The 22,712-nt window shown below is 40.5% G+C and overlaps 2 protein-coding genes across 2 annotated transcripts; one reads left to right on the forward strand and one right to left on the reverse strand.

Annotated features, from left to right (window-relative positions):
- The first annotated feature begins 132 nt into the window (after nucleotides 1–132).
- fam53c (family with sequence similarity 53 member C) lies at nucleotides 133–9,788 on the forward strand. Its single transcript, XM_082140510.1, has 5 exons — nucleotides 133–455; nucleotides 5,070–5,275; nucleotides 5,416–5,473; nucleotides 7,135–7,979; nucleotides 8,577–9,788. The coding sequence occupies exons 3-5, from the start codon at nucleotides 5,467–5,469 to the stop codon at nucleotides 8,847–8,849; spliced, it is 1,125 nt and encodes a 374-aa protein (XP_081996636.1). The 5' UTR covers nucleotides 133–455; nucleotides 5,070–5,275; nucleotides 5,416–5,466; the 3' UTR covers nucleotides 8,850–9,788.
- Nucleotides 9,789–15,264: 5,476 nt separating this feature from the next.
- On the reverse strand, nucleotides 15,265–21,818 carry timd4 (T cell immunoglobulin and mucin domain containing 4). The gene is made up of 7 exons (XM_082140713.1): nucleotides 20,355–21,818; nucleotides 18,900–19,238; nucleotides 18,752–18,814; nucleotides 17,992–18,083; nucleotides 15,890–16,001; nucleotides 15,746–15,779; nucleotides 15,265–15,653 (listed from the first exon to the last, which is right to left on the reverse strand). Exons 1-7 carry the CDS (start codon nucleotides 20,548–20,550, stop codon nucleotides 15,572–15,574), a joined length of 918 nt encoding a protein of 305 aa, XP_081996839.1. The 5' UTR covers nucleotides 20,551–21,818; the 3' UTR covers nucleotides 15,265–15,571.
- Between the last annotated feature and the right edge of the window lie 894 nt (nucleotides 21,819–22,712).

Raw genomic sequence — 22,712 nt, forward strand, 5'->3', positions numbered from 1 at the left:
TATTCATCTGATAACATTTGCTCCCTTTTACTAGTTCTCATGCAGGTCCTTGCAGGCGTTTGATAAACCCGAGACCGTATATGCCCTGAATGTTATTTACAAATTCCTCCATAGAAGGGACGCACTTATTTTTCCCTAGTGGGCGACATTGAGAAGACAGTCTGTATCGACCAAGCGTGCAATTGCAGACCTATCCACAATTTTACACGATCCTTTAAATCATCTCTATCGGTCTTCGCTTATGACCCCAGCATATGTTATTTTAACGATATGTTTTTGGTGAACCGAGCAGTCGACAATTGTATACAGATATATTTCCAGGCCAAAGCGAGGACGGTTTGTATTAGACAGCAAGCCGACCCGCTTTAGCTTCTTGTACCGAATCTCCTGAATCTCTCGGTTGCGAGCAACATACAAGGCCTGGGGTTTTATCGACCACTCTCGGTTGACTCAAGGTAAGCCATTATCGTCGAAAATCATCAGTGCATCCTCGTTTAAATGTTGCATTCTTCATATAAATATGTAGTTTTGCTGCAGTCGGGCTCATTGTGCATGGCTTAACATCTAGAAATTGACTCGTGGGGCAGAATTGCATTTCATAAACGCGTGTAAACAAATCTGCAGCACATGGCAGGGATGCAGTAATTCGCTTTAGCAGATTTGCGAACAGAACTGACCCCTATGAAACGGGAAGACATTCTATAGCTTTATTTCTGTAATAGGCCTGTTTACAGCTCCGCGTTAGCTACTATAGCCCGGGTCGCCTGTTCCTGATTGGCTTGACATGCAGCCTGTTATTTTTAATCATCATGCAATGAATGGCGTTTTATAAAATGTAAAATATAGAATTAGAGTTTTAGGGTTTCATGTGTTATACGCTTGCGTAAGCTGCGAAATCAAGCAAATAGAGGAATGTTACAACCGGTTCACGCGATATGAAAACGCTTTCTGTTTCCTAATGTCGACCGATGCATATTTATAGTCTCAATTCATTCGCTTGCCTTCGGCGCGCAAAAATCAATATACCCTTAATGTGTATACATGCTCAGAATGGCTAAACTTGGCTAATGTCCCGTGCAAACCTCACGCTCGCGCTTCAGTAATGTAACCCAGTGGCCTAGCCCGACCTTCAGCGCGATTTTATTCTGTTTTGTTAATGGCGATGCGATCGTGAAATATGTGTGTATATATATGTATACACACAGACACACACATATCTTTTATTTCTTCAGATTATTTGAATCGTAGACGAAGGATATGTTGTGCTACATGTCACGCTTAATGTGCTTATAATGGAGATGACAGGCAGGCTCCCCCTCCCCCTCCATCATCAGCCGCGACCGCTCAGCGCGTTACCAAGGCAACGGCGGAACCGAACCCGAATATTCTCGTGACCGCCATGAAACGTCATTACTAGCGACGTTTCTTGACTTAAATCAGCATCTGTGAATTATTATTTCCCTACCTCACTATCTAAATCAGAGGTTTTTATTATTTTAGATGCATGGACCCTATATACGATCATCCTTGTGGGAGGAACCCCCATCCTAAATTTTTAATTTTTTATACTGTGAAAATTAATACTTTAAATATGTCTGAAATATTATTTGGAAAATATTTAAATTATATTAATTTGTTTTTCTACTCATTATAGTACTGTACTGGAAGAGTTATTTATTTATTCATTCGAATTAATACATATTTTCACTAACCTTTGTAATTGGCGTAAAGCGACCCTGGGTGTTGGAAAGGCGCTATATAAATAAAAATTATTATTAATTTATTTAAAAAATATTACACTGTTTTTGTTTACACTTTTTCACAGACCCCCTAGCACTCCCTTGCTAAGGGGCCCCGGACCCCAGTTTAAAAAGTGTTTGGGACTTATTAATCGGGTTGGGTATTGACAAACTTCACGATTTGATTCAATTCACAAGCTTGCTATTTGATTCCAATTCATATTGATATCGATTACTTTGGATATACAGTACATGGCAAATTTTCTCAATGAAAAAACTCAACTCGTGCTGTAAACTATACAGGGATTCAGTTGGTAGGGACTACATTCATATTGAAGGTTAATATTAACTGATTTGTATATAAACACTTAAATTACAGGAATTACACACTACAATTAGTTTTTTGAAATATAAACATTTACATTGTGGCTGTCATAACAACTTGACAAATTTTATTCAAACATACAATAAATACTGAAGAAAAGTAAAAAAAATAAATAATGAATATGTAATATGGTGCATATATGTAGCAAAATTCTCCCCTCCAGTTTTTTTTAATTTTTTTTTACCTGACTAAGGAGTTTATGGTCATCGAATGGCTTTTCTGAGGTACAGTAAATATAACATTCCGTGATATATTGTTACAAGCTATTTTATTGACATCTTTCGACGGTTGAAGTACTGATTGAGCGATTACACAAGACATGATACAGATTTCGGTAAGCTGTACTGTATCTTTTAACATGTCTTCTGATGATCAATCATGTTTATTTTGTGCTGTAACTAGTAGTAAAGCAGAAGAGATGATCATTTCACGTGCGCTGCCGCTTCGCTTGATCTGAGGCGGCAACAGCGATCTGTCAGTGCACATTAAAGAGTGCCAAAACGGTCTCTATTTTTTACATTTCGTAAATAAAATGGAGAGTATTCGAAATCTGACACTTTGTTTTATATCAAAAGTAACAAAGCTTATTGCGAGTTACTGGATGGGATGTGCTCTACAATGTTCTGTTCATTTGTCAACTGAAAACAGCAAAATCGAGAAAAATGAGAATCAATTAAAATCAAGTAATCAAAACATTCCAGCCATACTTATTAATAACAAGCACTAGACTAGTATCTATACATCAGTCATGTCGGACGATGTGTTTTTAGTGCTTGGTGTGCCAGTGAGCACAGACAGGGAAGGATGTGTTGGTAGGAGTTCCCACAGTGGCATCAGGCCAGCGGAACAGCCGGATCCTTGACTGTGCAGCTTTCCCAGACACCTGTCACCAAGCAGCCGCTATTCATGTGTGCTGTAATGGGAGACCACTAGCAGACTGGGCCGTTGCCCTGCAGGGTTACAGTCCTTAGCGGAGCTTGGAAAGCGAGAACTTCAATCACTTTTGTCTTATTAAAATATAATCTGACAATACATCAGAAGAGAAATATAAGTTTAGCACAAGAATATCCAAATATTGATTCAAATTTGGTCATATTCTGTTCGTGTTAGTGTCTCAAATACATTAGCATGGCTGCCATTAAAAAAATAACATTTGCCTTATAAAGCCATTTATTTTAGTTTATAGGAATATGAAGAGAAAAACTCACAAAAATATTTTTTGTGTAATTTCTTTTGTGAGCATATTTTCCAGTGTTGTTTTGTTGGTACTTGCAAGTCAGTCACCTGCAATTCCTGGTTTGTTTCAGTGTAAAAGTGTGATGTCAGCAATTTAGCATTAAGGACTTATTAATCAAAGGGAATTTTATATGTGCGCTGTAGGCAATGCATAGTAAATGAAGACGGCTCATACAGTACCTGCTTTATAAAGAGGATTGTTTGTACTATGAAAGAAATAAGAGGTACAATTATAGTCCCCCCCCCCCCAATTTTATACCGGACTCATGGTGTGTTTAATTTTTTTTTTTTAGAAAGGAGATGGCGAAATATATTTAGCCAGGGAAAGACAAAAAAAATAAAAATAATTCTGTGTGCACTTTTGCAAAGTTTTGTTAAACGGGAAGGGCTCTTATCAAGGATTTATACTCTTCCTTGTAAACATGACAAGTTTTACATGTGAGCTCAACTGTAGACTTCAAAAATTTGAATGGGACAAGAAATGTAAAAGCATTTTCATTCAGAGTAGATCAGGAATACTTTGTAGTTTTGCTAATTGAAATATTCGTTACACTTTCAGCAGCTAAGTAACTCAAGAGACTGGGAGACCCTGCTATTCTGGAACATTTACCATCAACTTTGAACCGTTTTTCATGTTCCACCATTTTGTATTGCCCTTAGGGCTGAGATGGTGGCAGTTTTTTATCACCATGGTGGTAATGGACTAACTACTGGTGGTATATATATATTATATATTGACCTAACTTAAATTCATTTTGAAATAATAAAACATAACAATGAGGCTTAAACATCAGTTTCGTGTTTATTTGAGCACTTCTGTCAGTGAAACAACACACTACAGCCTGTAACACATTGAAATAAATATCAGTAAATAATGGTAACCTAAATAACATAAGAATGTTAAATATTACATGAAAAAACATTTGTTTTATATATCTCCACAAAGATAAATGTCTCGTCCTATATGCTGCTCTGTGCTTTGAGAGGGATGTGGGACGCGAGCAGGACAGAGACCATTGCAGGGTCCGAAATTGCACACTGTCTTGAGGCACTACATTTCCTAAATTGAATTTAAACTTACTTTGCGACCGTTAAATGAAATTCGGACTTAAGTTACTACATCCGCCATGTTGTTACTGTCACATGACCTACCAGCAGTCGCTTCACTCCCATTTATAAATCCCCTCCCGTGGCCTCATGGGATAGTAAAGTGTCCGTCGTATGCACATCTCAGCATCTCAACGGAAGTAGTAGTAGGTAATCTGGGGACTTTTCGTCTACTGTTAATCGAATGCTATGCATTCGGACACACTACTCTGTTGGTGTACTGTTTTTCGCATATTATATAGTAGGAAAGTATTCGATTTCGGACGCAGTGTATCTCTTATCTAATATCTTGATGTACAAGCAACAACCAAATTAGCGTTCAGATACATTTTTTTAAAGGTGTCATAATCATGAGGAATCAGTTCTTTGAGTCAGATCCAGACAACATACTGTAATTCAGAAACATCTGAAGAGTCCAAAAAAATAATAACACCAAATCATTTTAAAGAGTAAGAGGAAAAGGTAGTGAAGAACTAAAATATGAATATTTTTAACAAATAAACTTTTTGTCAAAAAAATATTGTATGTTTTTTTTTTTTATCATAAGCAAAATAATCAAATTGATTAAATATCTAATAATTTTTTTGATTTCTGTGCCCCAGGTGAGGACGTCATCATGGTTCCTGAGTGAGACCGAGCGAGCAGTGTGTCCTGGATGTTTGGTGGACAGTGTCTTAGTTTTATTTAGTGTACATCAGCCTCTTTCCCCACCTTTCCTTCCTCCTCCAATTTGCCATGCCATGGTTTCGTTAAATGTTAATCAACAACGTTGTCCCAGCATCAGCACCGACCACTGGACAGCAAACTGGTAAAACTTGTGTTTTAGATCTCAGCACAGTATGATGTAATTCACTTTACCATTTAAGATGTGTAGTAGGCTCAGTCAAGCTCTCCAGAATATCTGTCTGTTAATGCAATGCAATTAATCTTTTCTTTTTCTTCTTTCAGTCTCTACTTCATCGTCAGAGCCCCGAAACCAGCCGGCCCACAGATGGATTGATGCCTGGTATGTAACTTATCTGACCTCTCTTGAGTATCTGGAGCATTGATCTATCACTTTAAAAAGCTCCTTAATTTGAAGTGCAGAGTTTCTTGGTTATTCTGAGTTTCAAGTGAACATAACAAACGTAACCCATATGGAGAGCAGTAACTTTCGTTACAAATCAGGAATGGTGAGAGTGACATTGTGCTTGGTACGTTTTTCTTCAGCCGACAAATTTAAAAATCCCGTCTGGCTAGTGCGCTTCCCAGATTGTTTACGCATTAGGTCAGTAGGTGGAGAGTAGGCTCTTTTGTAGCTGTTCGAACGTGAGTGACCACATGAGCGTTTACACTACGAAAGCAATCCGGTCAGATGCGTTTTCGACTGGTTGAAAGTGGACAAGCTCAAAACGTTTTAGACCCCGTTAACACCTGTATTTAGTGTCGTTCACTTGTGATCCGAACGACGAAAACGCATCTTAATACCAGGTGTAAACAGGGCCATAAACACAATGAGGCCGTAAAAGCGGTCTAGTAAGTAAATGAGTTTACCTGTTCGGTGTAATGATGTTAATGACCCCAACAACCTTTGTAGTACCATTTTTAGCCACTTATTAGCAATTAGCTTTTTTAAAGACAAGTAAAAGCATTAAAAAATTCACAAGGGGGTATTACTGATGTATTTTATTTTGTAGAACATATGTGTCTTGAGCTTATCTTAACTACAGACCTTATTTCAGACATTCAAAAAAACAATTCACTTCAGGACGATGGAACCAGAAGTGCTAAAATGCTAACTCATGTCTGGGTTTTGGGCCTACAAAAATATGTCTGCAGCACCCTATAAAGACTTTGTCATAGCACCAATATTGGCGCTTTTCCACTGCATGGTACGGATCGGTTCGGCTCGGTACGGTTCGACTCGGCGCGTAACGGTTCGGCTCGCTTCGCTTTTCCACTGCGTGGTACGACTCGGCTCGGTACGGCACGGTTCGGTTCGCTTTAGCTCGGTTGCTTTTCCACTGCAGTTAGTACCGCTTCACAGTGGGTGGGACTGATCGTTATAGTTACCGTCTCTACTGCCATTACATCATCATATTAAATGCGAATTAAATGCGAAGCTTCTTTCTTTTTTTTAAAGTTTATACTCTTTTTTAAATTATTTTTTTAAGCAAATACTTTAAAAACAGGTGCTACAGCGTTGGCTGTTGTCAACTGGCTATTTAAATCTAGCGGGTTTAGTGTCTCGTGTCGTAAATACAATGACGCTGGTAGTGATGATTCTGTCTGACCAATCAGTGATCTGCAGTGTTTTCACGTCACATTTTAGTATCGGTACGGTACGCTTGGAACCTCAACAGAGGTGGTACCATTTAAAGCGAGCCGAAGCGAGCCGTACCGTACCGTACCATGCAGTGGAAATGCGCCATAAGTGAGCCGTACTGAACCGAGCCGTACCGTACCATGCAGTGGAAATGCGCCATAAGTGAGCCGTACTGAACCGAGCCGTACCGTACCATGCAGTGGAAAAGCGCCAAAGCGTGCCGTGCCGAACCAAGCCGTACCGTACCATGCAGTGGAAAAGCGCCATATGTAATGTCTTCCACATGTCACATGCTCCCCACAATTTATGCTGAGGAGCACAGAAGGGTATTAACTCGTACAACTCTGTCCGACCTCTTTCAGAGAGCAGTTACTGGCAGCTCTGCCCTCCTTCGAAGGCCAGCCTGCAGGGGGTGCTCAGCTCCAGCTTCCCCCCCGGCCCCGTGCCCCTGGGTCCTCCAGAAAGCCACCTGCCGGAGGGGGATGCCCTGAACCGTCCGCTCGCCCCTAGCACCTCTGTGACGGACCTGTCTTTTCCCGGGCCTCCCCCTCCCCCCCCGCCACCCCCCAAACGCCACTGTCGTTCGCTGTCTGTACCAGAGGACCTTTCACGCTGCCGGTACACCTGGCGGCCGAGCGCCTCCAAGGTCTGGACACCAGTGAACCGCCGATGCCACAGTGGAGGGGGCGCGGGGGGGCCGTGTCCACTGCGTGCCCCCAGCTCCTCGCTAAACTCCTCGCTGCATTCTTCTTCCAGCCCCACCTTTTTCAGTCTGGCCCTCTCCCCAGATTCCCCACTGCCGTGGACTTTCCCCTGGGACCCGAGTGACGTTGCCGGAGGCGGCGCCTGCTGCTGCTTCTTCCCCTCGCCATCCTCATGCTCCTCCTCTCCCTCGCCGCTCCACCCGCCGCCTCCGCCACAGAGGCGCTTTTCCCTCTCTCCCGTCCTCATCCGAGAAGCTGCCGCCCAGTTCCTGCCGCCACCTCCGGTGCCCCCGCAAATCACGTCTCACCCTCCGGCGGTGCCGGCCTCGCCCTCGTCCGCCTGCAGCACTCCGTCTTCGGTGCGCCGTGCTCTTCCTCCTCAACTTCCACGGTGCCATTCTCAGCCCTGCGACCTTCTCCTGCTCAAACCTGGCCTAAAACGCCGGAGGGACCCGGACAGACCATGCGCACGGCCTGTGCTAGACTTCGCCAAAATGACTCAGGTATGCGTTTGCTATTAATGAACTAACAATGAGCAATACATTTGTTACAGTATTTATTAATCTTTGTTAATATTAGTTCATAAAAATAAAGCTGTTCATTGTTTGTTCATGTTAGTTCACAGTGCATTAATAATGTTAACAAATACAACCTTTGATTTGAATAATGTATTAGTAAATGTTGAAATTAATATGAACTTATATTAATTAATGCTGTAGAAGTATTGTTCATTCTTAGTTCATGTTGACTACTAATGTTAACTTATTGTAAAGTGTTACCCAAATGTCTAACTTCAACTGACAAATTGTTTTGTTTAAAAAACGTATAACTCTTGTCAGGTTGACTTGTTATGAATATTAATTAGGTGCTGTAACATATGCCTAGTAATCCTTATTAAAAAATGTGTGCTAACTAAAGTAGCTTAACACGAACGTAATGAGTTAATTCAGTTAACAGCAGAAATTATATGTGGCATCTGTGCATGGCACCTAAAACTCTTAAAATATACGATTGTGTCCCAAAAAGTTGCGGGGGCAATCTTAGAAATTACACCCATGTTTTTTCGTCACTAAACTAAACTACTATCCCTTCATTTTCAGACTCGAAGCACAGACCCTCTTAGTTATATGGAACGTGGCAGATTGGCCTGTGGAGGCGATGTCTGTATGGGCCTTGAGCCCTTTTTTGGAGACTTCAGAGGCTCATGTTCACCAGCTGAAGGCCTGGGTAGGACAAGTATCGGGCCGTTAAGTGAAAGTGACGAGGAGGAGGAGAGAGAGGAGGAGGACCCTGAAGAGCGCGACGGAGGACAAACTAGCGTGTTTGAAAGGGATTGTACTGAACTAGATATCACCCTCATTGAGGAGAACTGAAAGTTATCTGGGGAAGATCTCCCCCCCCATCCCTCCACCCCCCTCCTCACCTCCACCGCCAGCATTCAGCTCTGCACCACCTGCTACCTTACACTGGCAGGCCTCTCAGGAACCCTGCTGCCCTCGCACGAGGCGCGCAGGCGTAGACGCCCATTAATGAAGACATGCCGACTACTATCATATGCAGGCAGTCACAGACGCTGACCCATCAACATTGTACATTCCAGAATGAGTTGCTGAGACAGTCTGAAGGATGCAAATATTTCAAAAAGGTTTTATGTGTATCGGACGTCCTCTTAGAATTCATCTTCAAACTGACAGAACGGAACCGGAGGCGAACAGCTTCCTGCTTCTTTCTTTTTTTTTTTTTTGTCTTTCCTCTCGACTTGTTTTGATAGTAAGAATAGACTTTCTTGGATGACGGTTATAAATATCAGTGTTTTGTTCGGTTGAAATATAAAAGGGCAGTATGACATAGCAGTATTTACTCTGCAGACCTTTATACTTCCTGACGAAGGTCCATCTAATTCAACATAAGCCTTAAGATGCCTGTTTTTTTTCTTCCTCTTAATCAAAAGATTCCTCAAGGAAATTAATTGTGTACTGTAGCTGTTGTTCTGTTTTTTTTTCTTCTTCTTTTTTTTCGGCAGACTCTCTTTTTTTATCTGTACAATGCATTCCTCTAAAACTGAAATGTGTATACATTTATTAATGCACTGTATTTGGGACATTTAGAAAGAAACAATGAAAGCAACCACTGTATTCTGAAGGCACATTGTTATACTGTATTGTACAGCGAGTATTTGTTCAAATAAGTTGTGTAAAGATGGTAGCTTGAAGGTTGGAGACAGGCTATTTCTGTCATTTAGAGATTTTTTTTATTGTATGTGTGATCAATTCAGACTCGGTTTATGTAAAAATAAAGTTTATTTGAAATTATGGCGAGTTGACATACTAACCCAAATGAGTTTCCCTCATAATTAATGAATGGCAAAATAACATACATGCAACTGAGTTAAAATGATTGATTACTCTTTGCAATCTCCTGGATGTTATAAAATGGAATATCACATGCCTTTTGATGGTAAATTTCCCACTGAGGTATGTTGTATGGCATGCAAATTGAAACGCTTTTCATGTAGTGGACGGTTTGTAAGTCTTTAACTGTAACTCAGTTATTCTTAGTTTCCCATCGCATATTTTTCAATTCAATTCACATTTATTTGTATAGCGCTTTTTTACAATACACATTGTTTCAAAGCAGCTTAACAGAAAATGCATTTTTATACGGTACAATTAAGAGTAATCTGTTATCAGAGGTGACTGTTAAAGTAATGTCCATATGGCATAAACTGTACAGTTCTAAGATAATACAGATCATGTGGATAGCTAAATTTGTGTTTTCAGTTTAGCAGAAACAATGAGCATGTTAAAGCATTGATTACATTTTGTGATCATAGTGATTCCAAAATATGGAAAATTTGGCAGTTTTGTATGTTGATGTTGTAGTTTCTTACGAAGATATCGGCCACTAAAAGGTAACCCAGTTTTATTTCCTTTTCAAATCCTGTTTTACACAAATTTTGCCATTTGACTGTTATCACATGCTCATACTTTGAGCTTTGAATAGTAAAAGGAGGTCTACATAGTATAACTCCTCTTTTAGATGTTACTTACCTGGTGAAACTGGTAAAATGAGATAATTAACCTCTGTAGGATTGAAGCATAATAGGAATAGTTAATAGTTACAGATTATTATATGTTTTCCTGATAAAATAACACATTATGTGTTTATTTGCACAAACATTGTGGTTTGAAGTTGCACACAGGTGTATATTCATGGAGCAATCGCACCAGTGACAGGAAACACTGGGGCTGTGAAAGGATTTTTTGATGCAGTCAAGTCAAAAACGTCTTGAACCAGAGCAGCTTTAGCAGGAATCTGTGACCAGGGAGGTTGAGAGAGGAGCTCTGTGACTGGAGCAGCATTAGACACCAGCTCTGGATGGGTATCATGTCAGGAACCGCCTGGGAAGCTGTTTACCTGGGGCTGCTATGACACAGAGCTGTGGAACCGTTGCAGGTTCTAGGGTTACAGCAGCAGGACAGCTCTGAAAAGGTACGCAAGTAACCTCTTTGTTGCCTGTGACTCTGACGTCTGTGACCTCAGAAGGATCTGGAGCAGCAATGTCAGGAACCTTTATGGCGGCCTTGATTTCTGGAGCGGACCTGACAGGATCTTTGGGACACAGTTGCCCGTGGAACCTTTGGAGCAACAGTGTGAGGGACTTCTGAGGCCAGTGAAGCTGTGAAAAGGGTGTCCTGGGACTTTCAAGTCAGGGTTCTCTGCGGGTCCTCAGCAGGTTCTCGAGCAGCAGTTAAGGGAACCTTTATAACGACCTTCACTGGCATTTCTGGAGTGGCTGTGACAGGATTTCTGGGCCCAAAGCAGCTGAGAAAGTGAGCTGAAACCTCTGATGCAGCCGTGACACGGATCTCTGGGACACGGGTGGCAATAGCAGGAACCTGTGGTGTGGCAGTGCGAGGAACTTGACAGGGAGCTCTGGAAAGCTGTGGGTGACTGTGGTGCAGTACCCAACAAACGTAACTAATCTAGGCAAGTAGTTCCACAAGACGCTAAATCTACCGCCTCAAGCCAAGGCGCCAGACGCAACCGAGGCCAGCCAGCCCCGCAAGACGCTAAGGCTGGAGGAACGGAGGGGCCACCCATGTCAGCCCGCCGGATGCAAGGCTGACCCTCTTCATAACCTACAGGGGGACCTGAAACATTAGAATTTTTTTTACATATTTCATAAGGCATAAAAATACAACTTGACATCTGTGCAGTGTATAAGGATTGCCTATATGACGATGCAGCAGGTTAGGAAGCTGATGTCTATATTCAGATAATCAATCCCAACCAACAAAAAGCCCCAAAAAACTAAAACAAGAAAATGTCAATATATCTTCAAAATCATTTAGCTTCTCTTACGTACCTCAGTACCTTGAACCAGTCCTGGAATAGCATCTGCTCCAGAAGAAGCCTCTGCTCTGGCTTGCTCTTCAGGCAACCCCGAATAAGAATTCTGTGCAGAAAGATCGAGAGATGTCTGATTATTACATTCAATTTTACACTTGTTGTATAAGCTGTAAAAATGGGGAGATTCCTGCATTATCCATAAGAATTTTTTTTTATAAAGCCACTGTTATCTCTGTTTTGCGTGTTTAAGAGTTCCATTATCTTTCTTTGTTGTAATGAAATTCTCACCATCTGAAAAGCCTGGCTGGAACCAGACATTAGCATCCATCAAATTTATATCACTGCTGTCTGTGAACCGGCTGGTGATCATGGCAAACAGCAGCAAACACTGTGACCACAACATTACATGCTTCCCATGGTACTCACCCTTCTCGAAGTACTCTGGAGGACAGTACCTTGCTGTTCCTGGAGGAAAGAGTTTGTCACAAGTCTAAATTTGCTTTACCCCTGCATGTTTTCTCACTTTACTCTGACTGAAATGGCATTTAATTTTAGTCAACAAAAAGAATATTATGCTGAGAATGTTGTTGGTGCATTGTTAATATCTCTCTATGTCCCATCTGATTATGACATGGTGTAACAGGTCATTTGAGTTTAACTTCCTAACTAATATATTTGAAAGATAATACATACCAGAGTAGGTTTTGGAGGACGAACTTTTCAGGAGGTCCCACAGCCGAAATCGATCAATTTGACCTCTGTGTTGACCAGGAGGTTTGGCATCTTGATGTCCCGGTGGAAGACCCCCCGGGAACAGTAGACCAGCAACGTCAATCACCTGCCACATGAAATTACGCGCCAACTCCTCCCTGAAGAGGCCGCCATGATGCTCCAAAAAACTGTGCATGTGCATGCAGGGCACGAGGTGCTCTTAGACCATGATGTATTGGTCGAGATGGTCCTGCCAGTCCAGCAGCTCTATGATGTGGCGACAGTTGAGGTCTTGATTGACACGTACGTCTGCAAGATGTCTGTTAAAGATCACTTCATCTGGAAAGCATCTGCTGTTTTCTAACATCTGATAGACGTCTTTAAGACGTCAGTTTTACAAACATTCTAAATCATAAACATCTTAAAGACATTTTCTAAACGTATATTTGACATCTGACAGGAAATGTCCTATAGACGTATTGCAGATGAGCAAAACATTTTTAAAAAAGATAGGTCTTCCAGATTTAAACACGCACATCAAATAGACGTCTCCGTGATGTACGTGTGCTATCAGGGAAGAGTAATTTATATGTTTAGCTTTTTGGTTGACGTCTGTGTTTGTAAAATATTTAGGTATTAAGATTGCATTAAACATGCATATGATACATAACATACAGTGGTGGCCTATAGTGATGTCCGGCCTAGGAAAATGTATAGGGTCATTAAAAACAAATATCCCCATCCGAATATCACTTTCTAAAATGTTATATTTTTTTAGCTTTTTTAATTTATTAATCTTTGTGTGATTCAAAATGTATGATAAATAAATATTGTATTATTGTTTTTGTTATCTTTAGGCTTAATGTTATTATTACACTTTACAGATTTTACATTCTCATAGAGCACTTCACTTTTAATATATATATATATTTTTTTTTTTTGTAGCAAGAAAGTATAAAGACAGATGTTTCATTTGTGCAGAGTGGCTCCCAAAATATTTCGCCATTACGTTTTAATCTGATGTAAATTGATGCACTACAAATGTAGACACCTCAATAGGACTTAATAGGACACCGTGTGTGATCTTGACTTTACAAATTCACCAGTTGGTTAAAAGTAATTGCAAGAATGAATAGCTTAGCTAGTTTCTGAGAAAACTGAGAATGTGTTTGCAGATAATGCAATGACATACATTTTAAGTGTGTGAACTGTCCTAATACTTTTTGAGGCACCTCAAAGTTGACCTGAATGTATTCCAGAACGGATTTACCCAACAACTAGGCCTATTACAAAAATATAATGATAGCCAGTTTGGGATTATGGTCATGTTTTATGTTTTAGTGTTTGAAACCAAAACATGAAACTACTAGGTCAACTAACTATTTACTTGAAGTGGCCAGTGGGAAGTGGTTGTATTTTTCTCTCTCAGCCACATGAGGGCACAAGACCATGAAAACCAGAGCACATTCCCCTTCCAGCCTGTTTCAGAAATGATGGCAGTTACTAAATCCAAATTACATGACAAAAAAATGTGTTAGTAGGCTAACGTAATCCATAACATTACATATTTAGGGTAATATAATCGGACTACTTTTAGATTACTTTTGACCTAGCTTGTTTATCGCATTGATTTGAAAAGGATGATCTTGTTTTAAATCATTTAGTTAAATCATAACTAATTTCTAAATAAAAACAATCTAAATAAAACACTTGTTTAAAAAAAAAGAGTTTACCTGAATGTCATGTGACCATTAACCATCAGAGAACCGTGAACTTTATATTATTATTATTGGCAATTTTATCATTGACCTAACTTACTAACTTAAAGTATCAGGGGTACTTAAAGTAGCCTAAATATAGGCTATTAGGTCAAAGAGTTTCAGCTGGCATTCCAAGCAAAATGTTTTATTAAGATCTAGGTTTTTTTTAAATGTTAATTCATAATTCATAATATGAATAATATGTAAGGATTATTCAATTGAATTAGTTTTAGGAATTTTACTACTTGAAAAAATGCTTACTTTTTTTTTTGAGTGTATAAAAAGTGACTAAAAGCAGTTATAACGGAAATTGAAGAAAGTCTGCCATCATGTGGTGAAAAATGCTCTTACACTGCAGATCATGACTTAATGCTGTGGCACAGAGGTTGAAAGAGCAGTTTACTTGAATACAATTACTTGAATACAATTGTGCTGTTGAAAATGCTTTAGGCTACCAAATTTGGTGTTCCCGTTCAAAAATGACCGGCCTTTTAAATTGCTTGTAAATCTCTCTTAATGCTATATTATCGCCAAGTATTGGATAAAATATTTTTGCCAACTTGACTTCTTTTAATTAGCACATGTTTTGAATTTCTTTTTCTTTTTGACTGATCGTATAGGCCTCATTGGTCTAAGCTTATGCACCTCAGTGTTTGAGTGGAAAAAACTGAGGTGCATAAGCTCAGACCAATGAGGCAATATACGATAAATTTGTTAAACAAACCTGTCCTCATTGAAAGAAAACAAGTTGATAAAGATTGAATCCAATACGTGGCAATAAAATATGGCGGGATTTATAAGCAATTTTTTCACCACAAATGTAAAAAGGTCAAACTCTCCAGCACCCAAACCCCCACCCTCCCAAAAAAGAGATTAAAAATATACATTTTTGGAGAGGAAGTTGCGATGTGAGCAAAGTCAGTATGTTTAAATCTAATGCGACAACAGCCAACAAACAAATGAATCAATAGTAAAAATTCCAGATTTTTTTTTTTTTTAATGAAATGTTTTATGTAAAGGAAAGAAAAAATGTGAAGACATATATTTTCTTTTTACAATTTTACAGGAGTTTTCAAACTCAAAGGGATACTCCACACAAAAATGAAAAGTTTGTCATTATCTTCTTACAAAATACACATTTTTAGAATGACATCACCAGTTCAACACATTTTTGAGTGAGCAATCCCTTTCTTAAATCAAAAACTGAACTATATTAAAGACTTGCAGGATGTGTGAATGTCTGTGTATGAGAATCAGGTGGTTTTTGTTTCCTATTCCAGGGTGTAGATGTTCTCCTCCACTGGTCTTCTGGTGCGTATTTCATATATAATGTGTCGGGGCTCCTTTGAGAAACTGAGGTTCAAAACACAGCAATCATTGTTATTACACAGCATATCAAAGAGCATCATAGTATTCTCGAAGTGAATCACATGAATCACACTTACCACCCACTGTTAAATGCCTTCCCATAAAGACCACCTGAATCAGAATATACATATTTCCTTTCAGCTCAGAAACATTGCAACTTAACTTATTTATTATAGAAATGTCATTAAACAAATTTCCAGTAGATTCATAACCATACGTACGTTTGAAGGTCAAAAAGACCAGTGCGCCCAAGAGGAGCAGTAGCAGACTGAGAGACAGAGACAGCACCGGGATGTTTATCTGTAGTGTGATCCGAGAGATCGGCTCTTCCATCTTTGAATCACAAATTCACAAGGGTCTCATCATTTTAAGGTTACAATTCAGCTAAAAAACAGCTGTCATAAAACAGTCTCAGTTCCTCAAACACTTTTTAAATGTTATACTTCCACCCTTCTCTTTATATCTATTTATATTTTCATAAAATTTCTTAATACTATTTGGGGATTGTAAGATTTTTTTGGTCACACTTTAGTTTAGGGTCCAACTATTAACTACAACTTTTACATAAATAAACTCCTAATTACTGCTTATAAATAGTTATTTATTTATTCTACTGCAAGTTTTCCATTGTGGATTTATTCATTAAAGGCTCTTTTGTTTTCATCTCCTTTGTTGTGTGCATAATTATAGCCACCACCATTACAGAATACCAGACCCTCAAACAGAGTAGTCATGGACTTACCAGCTGTCCTGCTGCTCTGCCAGGAGCAAGAGCAGAAATCCAACACCCGAGGATTCCTACAACTGGCATGCTACACACATTTTCTGGACTGCTCCCTTTACCAAATACCAAAGCATGCCTGCCCGATGTTGGTCCTCGGGGTAACTTCACCGCGTTTGTGGAGTGGGTGCTGAATAACAGATCGGCGTTCACTGCAGACAGGGAGTCCAAGCCTGCCGTGATGCAGGAGCCAGTTAAGAGGACTGAGCAAACCATTGCCCCGGAGCATTTGAGAGAGTCTGACGCCCGGAGAGTCTGACCTCTGCATTATTACTTGAGGATTTGGAAGAGGATATTTCCCTATGTCTCTTGTTCCCGCTGGTCCTGTCCAGAACGAAGTCTTCTGTGTCTCCAGAGTTCCCAGCCAGCCTCTCTCTCCCGTCTCCTCTTCCCAAATCAGCCAGTCCATCAGCTGCTTCTCTGCTGGTTCCCTTCAGCCCCTCGACTCCTCCTCTAACGGCACTCTTTTGTGTGGATCTGCCTTGGGTCTTCAGGTCTCCAGCTCCGCCCAGCCAAGAGGATCCCCTGGCTCCACTTCCAGCCACTGATCCCATCACTCCACTTCGGGCTTCGCCTTGGCTCCCTCGGCTCCACGAGAGACCATTGTCCTTACGGCTCCACCGGGCTCCCTCGTCCCTCTGGCTACGCCTTGGTCAGATGTCGCTCTGACTGCGCCACGAACTTCCGAGCCGCCCGCTGTGCTCCGTCTCTCCACTCCTTACGGCTCCGCCTTCTCTGTGGCTCCATCTTATTCCTCAGTCCCACCGGCTTCGCCTCAGTCCTCTGGCTCCTCCTCGAACGCTCGTTGCTGAGGCTCCGCCTCGGTCTCCAGAGCCATCGATGTTGCCTCAGTCATCCCTCTGGCTACTCCGCTGTGGGCTATCGACCTGGCTGTGTTCTGGGTCACTGCATGGCTACTCTTGATCCTGGCTCCTCCCATGTCATCGCCATCCTGGTTTCACCCACCACCACCTCCTCTTGTTTCCTGCCCTTCACCAGCCTCTCGTCCACCTCCAAGGCCCCCACCCTCCCTCCCTCCACCCACATTTGGACTGTTGTCAGCACGAGGATGCGCCTTTCCGGTGGGGGGGGTTGGGGGGTTGGGGGGGGGGGGGGGGCGTACTGTGACAGTTTCTGTTTTGTTTCTGTGTTCCCGTTTTCCTCAGTTCCCTAGTTAGTCAACTAGGTTGTTAATTAGTTCATCACAGCTGTTCCCTGTCTGGTATTGACAATGTCTTAGTTAATGCGATTGGGTTTATTCTCCTGCGATTTCCTGAGTTTTACATTGTGAATTTATTAATTAAAGGCTCTTTTGTCTTCAGCTTCTTCATTGTGCGCATCATTATAGCCACTGTTACAATAAATATCTTTACTGTCAATTTTGATCGATTTAATGCATCCTTGCTCAATAAAAGTATTCATTTATTTAAAAAAAAATCTGTCTCCAAACCTTTTGTGTATAGATAGATAATTGTGTATAGAGGGAGTACCATAAAAATATGTTCATGTTTCATATACTGTGTTTGAGCACCGGTAACTCACCATAGCCCCAGAATGCACATGAGTGACATTCTGCCAGGAAATGTCAGAGAATGATGAATCTGCTCCTCTGGACTGATCTGACAGTGATGACACTATGAAATTCAGAGTGAAACACAGGAAATTGCTTTTGCTGCTAATGCCAGTTGACGCGTGAGAAACATTATCTCTACCCACAAGGGTCTGTGACATTTGAGTTGCTGCACTATGTGGTCTCTGTTAAGTTTGTGCATAAGTAGAAATAATAACTGAAATGCAACCGGTGATGCATCATATATTGTGGTTTGTCTAAGGAAAAACTTGCACGACACTTACTGTGCAAATCAAGTATAAAGGAATTAGTCAGTCGGCAGAAATTATTTTTTAAGGCAAGTCACAGGCAATTCCATTGTTTGTTTTCCTATCTATATTCTGAAGGTTTGTACAGAGGGGTTTGTTCATCATGATTTCTATAACAATTGATTCCTAAAAATATGGTGATATTTTTGTTCTTGCTGTTGACAGTATTTTCTGATTTATGGAGTGATAAAAAGTCCAAAATCACCTCTGTCACAACCTTTATTATGCCAACAGATTTTGAGCCTGGCTTCATCTAATGCTCATATTTCCATTCTGGAGATTTATGCAAACTAGTGCATATTTAAATACATAATGCCTCATTTGCATATTTGCACGTAAAATTCCACATACTTTTAATACAATACATTTGTTAAAATAACTACCCAGTTCATCTGTAGTGTCTTGCCTTAAAAATGCCCCTCACCTGTCTGTGTGTCCTGTTCTGTAGTCATCGGGGTCGTGGTTGTTGGAGGCACAGTCGTTGGGGCTTCAAAAATTAACACACATGACGATTTATTCAAATATGAAGCTCTCCAAATGTTGTCCAAATTTAAAGCATCTGTATGACTTGCCTTTCATGACCCTCAGTGTGTAGGACACCTTCTTATCATTGAAATATCCTTCTATGTCCACTCTACAGCAGTATGTGCCACTGTCTGCTCTCTGTATTCTTTGGATCCCGAGGTCCATTTGTCCTGACAGAACGTCTCCAATGAGCCTGTACCTGTCGGAGACTTTGGAGATGACGCCGTACTCATCAGTTTGGACGATGATGTCATTGCACCAGAACGTTCCACAATCCCGTCCCCAGCAGACATGGCTGAGGCCATGGTGCTTCACTGAATAATGACATGGCAAAATCACCGTGCTGCCCTCCGTCACGTGAAACGCCAACACGGGGCACCTGTCAACTGCACGGTACAAAAATAAGCAACATTTTAAAGGTTCCTTTAGATACGAATGTAGATACATTGTATTAGTGCAGTGGATCTCAACCTCTTTGACTTCAAGCCATGGCGTTTGACGTCCATGGTCCACAACAAACTCACAATTTCTACCCAATAATATATTTAGAGTTTGGCACAAGTAGAAGAAGGATGTACATTCATTATAAAAATAACCAAATATTAAGAAATATCTTGATTTTTTGTTGTTTTAGTGGTTGTTTTGTCATATTCTAAAATAACTTCCAAACGATAGGTTTGCGAGGAACCTAATCATTCAGTCCTGTCAATCATCATTCTGAGCATATTTAAGCAGCAGTCATTGCGACATCCCAGTGACAATTCTTCCGGTATCCCTCCACCTCTCCATCTCCCCTTATATTTCTCTCACTGTGCCTCTAGTGTACCTTCATAAGTGGGTTGAGCTCGAACCGAGCCTCGGGTTCGAGCCTCCATTGAGGACAACAAGCCAAGTTCATTTACCATTAACTATTAAGACTGGATGGGCAGGCAGGCTTGTGAAATTATTTGAAGTCATCTTGAACCCCCTTGGAAGCTTGTATTGGACCCCGGGCCCCTGGTTGAGAACCACTGGACTAGTGTATATAATGAAATATTTTTAAAAACGTAAAAAAAAAAAAAAAAAGTGTAAAACCAAACTATGAAAGTTCCTTTAGATTGGAATGTTGATTCACAGTTTTATATATTGAATTAGTAAAAAAAAAAATCATGAATATTTTTGTCTTGTCTTAGTAAAAATATCCTACCATCTTTAGACCACGGAACCTCATTAGCAATTTTTTGTTTGTTTTCAGCATCAACCAAAAATAAACTACACATAAACTTCTATCTATCATAATCTATTAATAATATATAAATCTATCTATCTATCTATCTATCTATCTATCTATCTATCTATCTATCTATCTATCTATCTATCTATCTATCTATCTATCTATCTATCTATCTATCTATCTATCTATCTATCATTTTCAGTTGTTTTAGATTACTTCTGTTATAAGTTAAATCTCTCACAAAACATTATCATGCCTTACATAATTTTATAATTTTATAGTTTCTTGCCTGAAATGGTGAGGAGGAGGATCCAGCGAAGGACTGATAACTGGGGAGGAGCAGCCATTCCAGTGTGGTGTTTAGGCAACACTGCCTTGTGCTGGGCGGCACCAGGGATATGCAGAGGAGGACATGTGAAAGAGTGACTGTGTTCTCCAGCTCTGCGCCTGTGACATCTCCAAGAAGGACAGGGCCACTGACCCATCTGCAGTCCTCATCTGGAGGTGGGGTCGTGCAGCAAAGAATAGGGCCATTGTGTGATGGAGATTTATCTGGATATCTAATGTTGCTTGTAAACAGGCTCCATGAATGAGTCGGTGGGCCTGCACACAGCACACGCCATGTCCATGATGGCACGTGTGTTTGCTATTGTTGGTAAACAAAGTGGCACAAAGTGTTCATGCAGTCACAGCTGGCGGATTACTGTAAGTTAACCAGCTTATTCTTCATCAGACTTGAGGAACTGGCTGAATTATAGAACAAACATGGACAGTATGAGAGAATATTCAGCTGGAACAGCTAGAAGACTGTTCGGGTATTTATATAGAATAGTAGGCTAGGATACTTACAGTAAATTGTAAAATATAATGATTTTGTGATGTTGCAACTGGATAGCTCATTATTCATTAGGCTAATAGAACAATGTCCTTACAGAATATCTCTGGCCTCATAGCCTACCAAGGCTGCATCCGAAATCGCATACTTCTTTAGGTAGGCGAAAAACACTGTGACAAAAGAAGTTTGTCCAAATTCACAGTTGCCTACTCATAAAAGAGAAATTCTGAAGTGCATACGATTGACACTTTACTATCCCATGAGGCCACAGGAGAGGATTAGTGAATAGTAGTGAAGCTGATGCTGGTAGGTCACATGATAATGACAACATTGCGACTTTAAGTCCAGATTACATTCATAAACTACTCACACTCATATTATATAGAACTTACTTTTTTAGCGGTCGTGGAGTAATTACTTATTCAAAAAAAGTACTACCTACTCGTGATTTCGGATTTCGGCTGCCAAAGTGTGCGCGCTTGTGATACACCATCAACTTTTGTGCTGGCAGGCCCAAGAAAAAAAAGACGAGACAAATAAAAAATGACCAAAACCTTTGTTTTAGTTGAATAAAAAGAGGAGACTAAATTTTACAGACTGTTTTAACAACTGTTAAACTGTTAACTGTTTTCATTTTGCGTTTGCCTGATGTAAAGCTTTAAATCCTCCAATCAGAGCTTTTCTCTTTAAAAGGATACATTTTCTGTCCATTGTTTTACTTGCGTGCTTCGTGGCGCTCTCGTGAACTCACGTACCAGCCAACATGTATATGTGGGCCCCACATGGTTTATGCTTGGGCTATGTGGGTACCAAGTGGGTATGGTCCCAAAATGGGCATCTTATCTGGGGCCCACTCGGATCAGCTAACTAGGTCCCACATGGGCAAAAACAGGTGGGCTCCCTATGTGGGTCCTAGTTGGGTCACTAATGGGAAATGGTAGCCACATAGGTAATCTCTATATGGGTTATGAATGTGGAAAAAATATGGTGCCCACTTTGATAAAGCATATGGGTCAGACATGGGCAAACACAGTCAGTCCTATATAGGCTGCCTACATGGGCCCAAGGTGGTAGCCACATAGGTAATCTATATATGGGTTCTGAATGGGGAAATACATATGGGGCCCACTTGGCCAAAACATATGGGTCAGACATGGGCAAACACAATCAGTCCTATATAGGCTGCCTACATGGGCCCAAGGTAGTACCTGGGACAAATGGACTTATTACACAGGTCGAAACCTGGTACCACACTTGAATTCACTGAGCTCCTGAAAGCGACCTATTCTTTCACAAATGTTTCTAGAATCAGTTTGCCTATGAAGAACGGGTTACAGAAGCTATCAAATTCTGTCTATCAAAATCTATAAAAATAATGGAATTATAATGGCTTAGAGATGGGTAGAAGAAATCAAACCCCTAGCAACAGCCATATGCTCTTATTCAATTGAGATACTCCAGAGTTTTCTGGTCAGTCGGTTAGTGACAATGTAATTCTAGAGATTTTGAATATTGGGGATAGGGTTAGGGTTCTGATTACTGAAAGGGGCACATCAGTTCATGCCATGAATTTGAGTAAGAAAAATATCCATATTTAAAACTTTATAAAGTAAAATAACTAGCTTCCGGCCAAACGGCCATACGCAGTCCACATGCGTATAAAGTGCAACTTACACAACTTGTGACTTCAGAAATAGCGTAGTGCATCATGGCGTAGCGTAAATATCAGCAGTACGTCACATTACTTGCATAAGTTGCGCTTTACCCTTAAGTGAAATCTGTATGTTTGTTTGCTCGGAAGCTAGTTATTTT

The sequence above is a fragment of the Leuciscus leuciscus genome (assembly GCF_965113295.1).
Source record: "Leuciscus leuciscus genome assembly, chromosome: 16".
Classification (NCBI taxonomy): Eukaryota; Metazoa; Chordata; class Actinopteri; order Cypriniformes; family Leuciscidae; genus Leuciscus; species Leuciscus leuciscus.

Bases quoted from the DNA above. Each gene is read 5' to 3' on its own strand.
- fam53c (XM_082140510.1), top strand. The intron at 7,980-8,576 runs GTATGCGTTTGC...CTTCATTTTCAG, and splicing joins ACTTCGCCAAAATGACTCAG to ACTCGAAGCACAGACCCTCT.
- timd4 (XM_082140713.1), bottom strand. From the start codon at position 20,550: ATGGGTCAGTGGCCCTGTCCTTCTTGGAGATGTCACAGGCGCAGAGCT. The intron at 16,002-17,991 runs GTGAGTTACCGG...TGTGATTCAAAG, and splicing joins ATGTGCATTCTGGGGCTATG to ATGGAAGAGCCGATCTCTCG. The intron at 15,780-15,889 runs GTACGTATGGTT...ATTCTGATTCAG, and splicing joins GGTCTTTTTGACCTTCAAAC to GTGGTCTTTATGGGAAGGCA.